Source organism: Podarcis bocagei (genome assembly GCF_964188305.1).
Source record: "Podarcis bocagei genome assembly, chromosome: 4".
Classification (NCBI taxonomy): domain Eukaryota; kingdom Metazoa; phylum Chordata; class Lepidosauria; order Squamata; family Lacertidae; genus Podarcis; species Podarcis bocagei.
In genome coordinates, this window is record NC_138128.1 from 7,497,181 (window position 1) to 7,509,007 (window position 11,827).

Genomic DNA, 11,827 nt, shown 5'->3' on the forward strand with positions numbered 1-11,827 from the left:
TAATTGTTTCCCCTTTGTGCACCCATGTCTCCATCACACAAGCCAGGTCGACCCCCTGCGAGGTAAAGAAATCTCGCAGGGTGGCGGTTTTGTTGCCTATAGACCTGGCATAGCACAGCACCAGTGATGGAGGTGAGTAATCCTTGCTCACCCTACCCTCGTCCCTCGGGATGAGGCACAGATTGGAAGGGGTACGAGCATATCCATATCTCGATCCCCTTCGCCTATAAGATCTACCTTTGAGACAGGGCTTGGCATTTCTTTCTCTCTTTTACTTTTTTGTTTGTTTGTTTAGTTAGTGTTGCTGAAAAGTTTCAATAAAAAGTATGGAAAACCAAATAAACCCAATTCAGCCAATTTTTCGACACTGTTTTTAAGGATATAATGTGTGATGTCAACCAGTTACTACTTCTACTGGTCCAACTAGACAGGTTTGGGATTTTTACTGAGGGTGAATTCTGCACCATATTCTTGACAAGATGTAATGCATCAATGGTGGATATATTCTGCTTTGTTAATTCTTCTGCAACGGTGCCTGAACACTACTGCATTATTTCTGTCTGCGGAAACTATCTACATTGCAACGAAAGTGGGACAAAAATAAGTTTGTGCATTTGTAGTTTTCAGCAGAAAGTTAAAGGATGTGACAGAATGGAAGTGAAACTGTATGATCACCTCAAAATCTTTGCAGGCATAAATAGTATTGACAATGGAATTGGAAATAACCACCTTGACAGTATTATGAGCACAAATCATTATGAATGTGCAATTAAAAAATGTTTTCTGGAGGAGCCCTTAGCACCAGTAATAAACTGTGGAGTTAGTGATGGGAATTATTGGGCAAGCCAGCCCCACAGTAACTCACATTGTGTCTTTCAGAGTGACTGTCCCTGTTCTTTGGAACTGCATTCAGAATATGACTCTGTACTTTCCAAAAAAGAGGAAGACATTTTTTCCCCAACAAGCTTTCCCAGTCGTGTACAAAGGTCACTTCAATAGGTGTATACCTTGTTTTGTTTAAACCCATAGTTAGTTGTTGTTGATTTTTGTACTGTTTTAAAATCTTTTATAATAAATAATAATGATAAATTTTTATTTATATCCCACCCTTCCCAGTTCAGAAAACTGGGCTCAAGGTGGCTAACAACAAATTTAAAACACTTAATTGATGCAGCCAAAAACAGCATAAAATACAGTATAAAACATGAATAACAATAAATTCAGAATTCAAAAATCTATTTAGGGGGGAAATCCAGCCAATATTAGATGATCACCAGGGCTAGCTGGCTAAATTAGTCCTATTTGGGCCAGAGAGGAGACCAGGGGAGAATTAGCTGTGGGATCCCAGAGCAGGTAATCTTCATAAAAAGGGGAGGGGAGGGGAGTAAGGCGAATAAAAGATCAGGCTAAGTTCAAATTGAAAGCCAGGCAGAATAGCTCTGTCTTACAGGCCCTGTGAAAGGAAGTTAAATCCTGCAGGGCCCTGGTCTCATGGGACAGAGTATTCCACCAGGTCAGAGCCATCACTGAGAAGGCCCTGGCCCTGGTGGAGGATAATCTGACTTACTTAGGGCCCGGGACCTCTAAACTATGATTATTCATAGTTTAAACTGCTTTTATATCTCTGTAAGTTGCCTTGCGGCATACATGCAAAATGCAATTCATAATTTATAATGATGATAGTATCTATGTGATTGCAAAGCTCACATGTTATATTTACCACCTGAGTCCATGTGGAAGAGCTTGTTGAGAGAAGCAGTGTATTGTGTTTCTTAGACATGTCATAATCAATCACATCTTCACACGTACTGAAGCCAGGTTTTCATGCACCCAAATGAACGTGTCATTTGATAGCATGAGGACTAGCCACTCTGAATGACCTCAGCCCCTAGGTGTTGGCTCCTAGGTAATGCTTTTCCTGTTGTGTGCAGCAGTAATAGAGAACCTTTGTTCTGTTTTTCTGGACAGCCCTTTAAATGTTTCATCTTCAGAAAATACCAGTAGAAATTGTTATTCTTCACTACTTACCCTTCCCTTTTATCAGAGTCCTAAGTAAAGGAGTCTCTGGTCGCTCATCTAATTCTTCAGAGTGGTCAATGAGCGCTTCTTTCACTGCTTGGAATCCAGACAGTACTACAATGGGTAGATGTCCAAACCATATGGTGTAAATATTTCCATGTTTCTGTCCCAGCTACCATTTGGTTCAAAAGAGAAGAGAGGAATGATGTGTTCAAAAAATGCAGTTGGATATTTCAGCTTAATACGAGAACGTCATCCTCCCTCACCTCTGCAGTTTCTCACTATGTGCAGTTCTCTTCCTATCATCCTTTCCCCTCCTCCTCCTCCCCCCTCCTTCCTTCCTTCCTTCCTTCCTTCCTTCCTCCCTCCCTCCCATGATTCCAACCCACTTGTTTTACTCCCTCCTAGCTATGTTGCCTCTGCCTAGGATCAGAGCAGCAGAGACAGTTCATAGTAACCAGCCCTCCTGTGACAGACAAGAAGATGCACAAGTCATTGCCAGAAAATGATCTTGCCACAATCTTTGTGTGTGCAGGGATGTGGAACCTGTAGCCCACCAGATGCTTTTGAACTAGAACTCCCACCACCCCTGACTATTGGCCATGGTGGTTGGGGCAGATGGGCATTGTAGTCCAAAACATCTGGAGGGTACCAGGTTGGCATAGGCTGGGCTAGAGTCCTGGGTCAGGTTTCAGACCCATGGTGGGTTACAGCAGGAGCATCACCACCATGCAAATCTATGGCAAGGAATTAAGATGATACATGTCTGGGCTAGAGATTATTACCAATTCCAATGTTTTAAAAGTTAATATGTTCATATCCGATGGTTGAGTAATTTTGTATTTTTTGAAGAGTTTTCGCTGAAAAAGCTCATAATTTTATTTAAGAAACAAACAAATAAACTAAACTATGGTCTGGCAAAGAGTTAATGCTTGCGGAGGAGGCAATGGAAAGGTGCCTGTTCTGTTTGTCTCTTGTCTTCTCTAGTTACACGTGAGCTGCTGCTGAGAAAGGCTGATGTGCTCCTGCTTCATTGCCAATCTAACTTATTCCCCTTCCGTCTGTTGGAAGGGGAGAAGTACACAGCATTCTAGGCCAGGGATGTCCAACATGTAGATCGGGATCTACTAGTAGATCACGCTGTGTCTGTGGTAGATCTAGGGGCCCCTCCAAACCCTCCTGAAAGCTCAACAACTTTGGCTCCCTAAAAAAGCTCAACAAATTTAGTAGATCACCGCCAGTTTTTTTATAGTGGGAGTAGATCTCAGTCTCTTGAAAGTTGGACATACCAGCTCTAGGCCATGTTGCAACATGCAGTAGAGCAAAAGGAAGACAAGATCAAGAACATAATGTGATAAGCTGTTTTATTAATTCAGCTTCTTGTGTTACACAATGTGTTTTGGAGATGAGTGCCCTTCAACCAGCAGCTATGAACGACACACGTTAAAACTAGTATAAAGGGGCAAGATTCCGATTAATACTGAAAAGCACAAAACCATACAAAGTAGGATAATGGCAGCATGGGTAGCTATGTGAAATCAGGGGGAAACACAAGGCAACATAAAATGTTGTTGTATTTTCTATGGGACAACTTGTAAGTGGTAGCAAGACTTCATTTCCCAGTGACATTAGTTTCACAGCTTTCTAAATGACTCTCTGGAGCTGATTTCACAGCCCTGCCATTGTAATCTTGGAGAAAGTATTACCTGGAGATTAGCACTTACTGTAGGCTTGCCATACATCAGGAAAATTCCTGACATGTCCTGACAGGAATCGGCAAAATGTCAGGGAACACCCAGATGTACGGCAACCCAATGAAAAAAGCTCAACAATTTCCTAAAAAATGGCAACCCTAGTTTACCGCAGAGATCCTTTAAGAAAATTTTGGTATTTTAGTTTATAGTTTGTTTTTTATAAGTGCTTCTGGTTTGAGTGAAAAAGATTGAATAGCGCATGGAGGCTAGTACCTGTTGAGAGGCTGCTGTGAATGAATGCTGTGGTCTGCCTTTTTTCTGTAATAATATTTTATTCTTTTTTCATATAGAAAGTTACATTTCTTAACCTTGGTAACCTCAAGGTAAAATTACTTGCAATGTGTTATACATAGGGTTGCCTCTGAAGACAGTGTGGAAACTTCAGCTAGTGCAGAATTCAGCGGCCAGGTTGCTCACCGGAACAAGAGCAGATTACATCACTCCTGGTCCAGCTGCACCAGCTACCAATTAGTTTCTGGACCCAATTCAAAGTGCTGGTTTTGACCTAGAAAGCCTTAAATGGCTCAGAACCACAATACCTCAAGGACTGCCTCTTTCAATATTATCTTACCCGGACCTGAAATCATCTTCTGAGGCCCTTCCTTGTGTTCCTCCTCCATAAGAGGTCCAGAGGGTGGCAACACAAGAATGGGCCTTCTCTGCAGTGACTCCCCATCTGTGGAATTCTCTCGCCAGGGAAGTTCACCTGGCAAAACCTTCCTTTTTAACTAGGCCTTTGGGTGATTTGATTGACATCCTATGCCCTTTTAAAATCTGATTTTTTTCTGTGGGGGCTTATTATTGGGTGGTTAATAATAATAATAATAATCCAATTAACAAAACAATTGGAATATAGAAATTTTCCATATAGAAAGTTACATTTGTTACTCAACAATTATACAGTGGTACTTCGGGTTACATACGCTTCAGGTTACATACGCTTCAGGTTACAGACACTGCTAACCTAGAAATAGTACCTCGGGTTAAGAACTTTGCTACAGGATTAGAACATAAATCGTGCTGTGGCGGCGCGGCAGCAGCAGGAGGCCCCATTAGCTAAAGTGGTGCTTCAGGTTAAGAACAGTTTCAGGGTAAGAATGCACAGGTTAAGAGGCTAATGATGGGAGTAAATTAGCCTCCAGAATTTTCCCAGGGGATGGGAAAATGCTGCCTCATCCGCTGTTGCCAATAAATCACCCCTGAGTTCGAAAGAAGGAGGGGGTGGGGGCACTGGACGGAAAGCCCTCAAGTGAGTTTTTGGATCTCCTGGACGCTACTTCTGATTGCGATCCTAGTTGCCTTGCTCAAGATAAATAATTGGAGAAGAGTAAATGCACATGTTTTGAGCGAAGGAAAGGGTGTAATGATTGCTAATTAAATTGACCACTGAGAAGCTGAGTGACGGGTTGGACTGAACAGAAGACTACATCAAAGAATCACAACTATGTCGGTATGTTGAAACGGATCGGAAAGGGGGGGAAAACTTGTCTCTTTTTCAATATGATTTACCTAACAACCCCTCCCCAAGAAGAACCGCCACATGATTGATAGCAAGTGAGATGGGAAAATAAACTGTGTGGAAATTATCAACTAAAGGCTCTGTTTTGCGGAAGATCTGGAAAGGAAACGAAAGGCTTTTGGATGACGCAGTTCTAATTGGGAACCGCCATTATGAGACTGACTTTGTTGCAAGATTTACAGTCAAAGGGGGAGGGAGCCACTGTTCTGTTATCATATCTGAATTCTACGTTTGATTTGGCAAGAACTCCCCTGGAAAGGCTGATTTATGGAGCAACTGGTCTGGGAAGGTTAATGAGCAGATGCTTAGACTGTATTTTATGGGAACTGCTGAAATGGTGCATGCCGTTTGAATAGGACTTTTGGGTCAGCATGAAAATCCACACAGGACTATAATAATGTTTGCTTCAACTCGCTTGTGGAGATAACTCAGAGGTTATTAAGAAAAAAAATGTTAACAGCAAGAAGATTGGAAGACGGGATTTGTAAAGGATAACAACAAAGAGATGGAAAGATGGGACTTGTGAACATCAAAGCAGCAGAAATATGAGATGATTGGACCCTTTCTGAACTCAAAGCATGGGTACCCCCAACAAAAATTTAAAATTCGGCTAAATATTTGAGTTTATTATGTATTGGTATAATATGGAATTAATGTGATATGATTGGTTTGTTAACTGGAAATTTAATAAAAATTCTTTAAAAAAACGAACCTCCGCAACAAATTAAGTACTTAACCCAAGGTACCACTATAGTCCAAATCAACAAATCAAGTGATTTCCCACTCACCCAATATCAATGTTTATAACTCGAATTACATACAATTGCATTTTAAAGTTCCATCTTATCTAATTTCATCCTCTCTAACATGTTTCTTAATATATTCTGCTGTTTTCTTACAGTTTAAACCCCACTGTGGTCTTTGCATATGAGAAATAACTTTTTATATAGACCGGAAAGATTTTCCAATCTTCTTTAAAAGATTCTAAATTTGTATATTTTATCAATTTTTGCCCTCTCTGCATATTCCAAGATTTTCATAAAGCATTCTTCCATTGAGGGTGTTCTCTCCTCCTTCCTCAGTTTAACAGTATACAATAAATATTTTTGATCTGTAGTTTTTAATGCGCATTTTAAACTTTTTATGGTTTTGTGCTTTTCAGTATTAATAATAATACTATTTACATTATTACTATTATTTGTATTGCTTACAGCTTCTGACAACGGAGGCTTATGGCATTTCCCATTTTAACCCATTCTATTGTTGAAGCTGAAATATCACAATTGTTGGGGGAAATAGATAAAACAATTGCTGGCATCAGACTGAGTTATTACGAAGCAATAAGTACCTGAATGAGAGTATTTTCATCAATCTTGAATCCAAACCTCCATATGGCTCCAATGAGAGGAAGCTGGAGAAGTCCTGGAGGATAATGCCTGCGTGACCAGAGCTGTTTCAGGTAGTGCAGAATCGGAAGAGCAATCAGAAGTGCCCATACCTCCATCCTACTCTGGCTGTCTCTTTCTCCTTAAATTTTTCTAGGTTGCCTGGTCAGGTTCAATTCTCTTTCTCTAAGGAGTTTTTGCTTTCATTAAAGACATCAGCAGTATTCTCTGTTTTTATATGCTCAGTTATTGAAAACAAATAAGCAACAAGGGGTGCGACACCATTTGTAAGTAGACTTGGAATGTGATACAATCAAACACTAGTACAATCAAACGCTATAATCATTTTAATGTGTCACGCAGATGTGATGAAGTGTGCTTTATATCAGGCACATTGAACTCCCAAGAGACTGTGATCTACTTCCAGTACCCCGAGAGTCATCTGGTATTTAATATGGGTATCTTTCCCTCTTATGGAATTGCTACTCCTTGTAACCTATGCCTTGGGAAGGTACCAATCTGATGTAGGCGTCAAAGCCTTCAGAAAGAACTCTGAGATCAAGCTCTTATTAATCCAGCAATGAGGGCGAGATAGTAAATGCATTACAATTGCAAAAGTCAACAAACTTCTACCTGCAGTTGAATCGAACCACAGTGCAGTACAATTGCTACTTCCACAGAGCACTTGCTAGTTGCAATCCATCAGGGGTGCCAACTTGAATAAAATATGAGGAAGGGGGCAAGTGAGCCCCACCTCGCATAATCAATCACATAATGTGGCTCACGTCCACCATTAGAATGGCAATTGCCATGAACTTTGGCGGAGCCAGGCTCCTTCACATATTTTAGAGGGGCACTGAAGGGACCTCAGCCCCTAGTTCTTCGCTCCTAGGTAACCCATTTCCTGTTGAGTGCAACAATAATAGAGAACCTTTGTTCTGGACAGCCCTTTAAATGTTTTCTCATAGTCATAAGGAAAGAAGTCTGTGGTCGCTCGTCTAATTCTTCAGATGGCAAGGCAGCACACCCCCAGAGATGCCTCCTGTTGGCATTCTGCTGTAAAAGGCAGCTGTCACAGCCTGCCTTGTGGGTGGACCGGCCCTCTGCTTCATAGCTGGTTATGATAAGAAACCCACACACACTTTCCTGTATTTATAGCGGTAGCTGCTGGTACTAGATTTCAGGATCTTTGGGTTGGCATAATAACACAATACTGGAATGAAGAGAGGGATCCAATGGAAACTCTGGCAGCAGATATTCAAAATGTGTCCTACATATTCCACTGCCTAATGGTCACCACCATATAATAGTCGAGCTCCTTTTTTCAAATCATTCCCAAAGCATTCACCACATAATGGTCACAGGGCATTGTAAGCGTGCATGAGAATGCCTTGCCCCAATTCAGACTACCTATTATCCTTACAGTGATGATGGGAAGTTCTGCTTCTGCACACGAGTTTGGCAAACCGCTCAGAGCTGAAGCATTCCTTGCTCATCCACCCTAGAATGTTCAGTTCACATTGAGTTCATGAAACATCATACCCTGACCTGTTCTTAATGCATGGTTGACCACATCTACGGAATTGTTATGCCCTTTTAAGTTTTGCAATATCAATCACTAGTAATAGTTTAATAAGGAGGTTTTCATACCTGTCCAGCAATATCAATCACTAGTAATAGTTTAATAAGGAGGTTTTCATACCTGTCCAACCATGTGTTCCCTTTCCCAACCTTTAATCTATTGATGATTAATGCCTATATTCAACCCTTGCATTGTATTTGTGTTAACCAGTCAGCAACAAGCACATATGTGGCAATGCTGTAATATTCAATAAAAGAGACTCCCCGAGACATGCTCGGAAGATGCCTCCCATATGACACTTTTCATTCGTCTGTCGTTTATTTCAACCCAACATCTGGTGACCCTGACGTGATCTCGACGTGCCAGATCCCTTTACGCAACAACCCCTATACTTCACTCGACTGGAAAAGTCTCAGCGCGCTTCTTCGTGAGTACGGGGGGGGGGGCTGACAAAGTTCCAACAGGAGCATGCCAAGGAGCTGCTTCATCTCGTTAGACAGCGGGTGGCGGGTGTTCATATTTCTTTGAAAGAAATTGAACAATTGTTATGTGAGATTGCTTGCCAGTGCCCCTGGTACCCAGAGTCCAGCTCTCTGGGATCAGAAGCTTGGCAAAAGATCAGAAAAACCCTCTTCACAGAACCGAGGGCACCGATTCATTGTCTGCTCACTTGGCAGAAGTGTGTAGATGCCGTCGCTAGGTTAGGACCACAGGCATCTCCGTCGCCACCTGCTCTTTTAGCCGAAGCAGACAATCCCCCACCTTACCCAAAGCTTCTGCCTCCATCACAATCTTGCCAACCCCTCCCTACGCCTCAGCCCACATCCACACACACCCCATCCCTCCTTCGCCTGCCTCAGCCCCTGTGTGCTCTCCCACAGGAGCTGTGCGCGCCGCGCTTTCTCAAGCTAGGCAGCAAGGGCTCCTCTCCTTAGAGGAAGAGGCTGGATGGGCTGGGGAAATGCCATCTGCTTTCCCTATCTCCTATGCGAACCCCGGCACTGCACAACAGCAGGTTATGTAGGAGGCGCTTCCTTATTCTGTTCTGACAGAATTAAGGAAAGCCATTAGTGATTCTGGCCTCAAATCTTCTTATGTGCTAGGGATGCTGGAGGGGATCGCAAATGGTTACACAATGCTACCTCAAGATTGGAAGGATTTGATGCACATGTTTTTATCTCCTGCTCAGTATGTGGTTTTTGAAAGTGATTTTAAGCACAGTGCAGCAGCCCTGCCTGATCCACAGCATTCAGCCATCCAACTCTTTGGCGCTGGTCTGTATGATAATATACCAGCCCAGGCGCAATTGACACCTTTACATTTCAGTCGCACCGCGACCTGTGTAGAACGCGCCTTTCGGAAAGTCCCTGTCTCAGGGCAACCACTGAGCTCCTTCGTTAATATTAATCAACAACATTTGGAGCCTTACCATCAATTTATAGACAGATTGAAAGAATCAATCACCAGGCAGATTGATGACCCTACAGCTCAAAATAATAATAATAATAATAATAATAATAATAATAATAATAATAATAATAATAATAATAATTTATTATTTGTACCCCGCCCATCTGGCTGGGTTTCCCCAGCCACTCTGGGCGGCTTCCAACAAAGATGAAAAATACACTAAAATGTCACATATTAAAAACTTCCCTGAAAATGAATTGATGAAAAAATTGGCCTTTGAAAATGCAAACACCGATTGCAAGAAGGCTTTGCAGTCAATCATACACCGCCCCAAATATGACCTGGCCGATATGATTCAAACCTGTGCAGATGTTGGCAGCCAGAGCCACGCGATGTCTTTGCTTGCCGGTGCAATCCAGGCTGGCAATAAGCCCACGGGCAATTGCTTCAATTGCAAACGCCCAGGTCATTTTGCTAAACAATCCAGAGCCCCTGGCGGGGGAGCAAGCAGGAATGGTGATGCCAATAAGGCTAAACCTTCCCAAAAATGCCCAAAATGCGGAAAAGGCTATCATTGGGCAAATCAGTGCAGGAGTTTGGGAAACTCCATAGGGGCCCAGCTCTCGGGCCAGGACAAATAGAGAGCCCTCCGCCGTTAGTCTGCACTATTGAGACTTTTTCTAAGGATACACCCTCTGATTTCACCATTGATTTAATCAATCAGGAAACCAAAGACACTGTTTTACCTGGTGAAATTGTGCTCATGCCCACCCAATTGGCGGGCCCACTACCACCTAAGGTCGCAGGCTTAATTTTACCCAAATTCTCTGCGGCCAAAGAAGGAATCCTGGTTATTCCAGGAGTCCTAGATCCTGACTATGTGGGCACAATCATGGTTCAACTCTGGAGCCATATGCCCATGCAGTTAAAAAAGGGTGAGTCTTGGGCGCATTTGGTAGTGCTCCCTTCTCATCCTACTGCTTATATTATGGATAGTAATTTGCACCAGCTCTCTCCCCTCTCTCCACAGCTGTTAGCTGTAATCCAGAGGATTAGTGAACAGAAACTTCTTCGTAAGTATAAAATCAATGGCAAAGTTCTGGAAGGCTTGATTGACACGGGCGCAGACATTTCTGTCATATCCAGCAATTGCTGGGACCCCACGTGGCCCCTTGAGTCTGTCTCTGCAGTTTGGGGTGTGGGTGGACCTCAAACCTCTTCCAAAACTGTACAGTGGTTGCCTGTTTCTCTGCCTGATAGCTCTGAAACCATTGCATACATCCAGCCCTGTGTGCTGAAAATCCACCTCAATCTGTGGGGCAGAGATCTACTACAACAATTACAAGCTACCATTCCATTTAATGAGTAAGCTTGCACTGCCCCTCAACTGGACATCCACCACCCCTGTATGGGTGGAACAATGGCCCATAACGGGGGGGAAACTACTTGCTTTAAAACAATTGGTGAATGAACAATTATTGGCAGACCATATTGAGTTCTCTGTTAGCCCCTATAATACCCCCATCTTCGTCATAAAAAAGAGAAGTGGGAAATGGAGATTTCTCCAGGATTTAAGGAAGATTAATGACATCCTTGAACCCATGGGGCCTTTGCAGTGTGGTCTGCCTAATCCGAATGTGATCCCCCATTCTTATCAATTGGCTATCATAGACTTGCAAAATTGCTTCTTCTCCATCCCCTTACAGGAGAAGGATCGTAAATTCTTTGCTTTCACTATTCCTGTGTTAAATAACAGCCAACCCATGGAACGGTATCAATGGAAAGTCCTACCGCAAGGAATGCTGAATTCTCCTACCATGTGCCAATATTATGTGAATCAAGCCCTCCAGCCTTTCCGTCTTCAGTATCCACACCTCTTAGTCTACATTACATGGATGATATTTTGATTACTGGCCCCCACCTTCCCCCTCAATGGAAACATGATATGGTAGCCTGTTTGTCAGCTTATGGTTTGCAAATTGCTCCCGAAAAGGTGCAGGAATCCTCTCCTTTTCATTACCTGGGGCACAAAATGATAGCTAGCTATTCCATTCCCATAGTCCCTGAGCTTCATGTTCCGAAAACAATGAAATATGTAAAAAAAACAGCTAGAAGCAACTCCTGATAATTTGCTTCTGTGTCTCATTTTCTGCCTTAA

At 42.6% G+C, this 11,827-nt stretch overlaps 1 protein-coding gene across 3 annotated transcripts in view; it reads right to left on the bottom strand.

Moving 5' to 3' along the window:
• LOC308584999 (cytochrome P450 2J2-like) overlaps positions 1-6,981 on the bottom strand; it is a 72,432-nt gene extending 65,451 nt beyond the window's left edge. Inside the window, exons 1-2 of one of the 3 annotated variants that reach the window (XM_081190424.1) lie at positions 6,641-6,981; positions 2,029-2,191 (exon numbers count right to left, since the gene is read on the bottom strand). In XM_081190424.1, coding sequence (XP_081046550.1) covers positions 2,029-2,191; positions 6,641-6,796 — 319 coding nt within the window. In that variant the 5' untranslated portion in view covers positions 6,797-6,981. The remainder of the gene's footprint in view (positions 1-2,028; positions 2,192-6,640) is intronic. The other 2 variants (XM_081190422.1, XM_081190423.1) reach the window with 2 other exon arrangements.
• Positions 6,982-11,827: the final 4,846 nt, after the last annotated feature.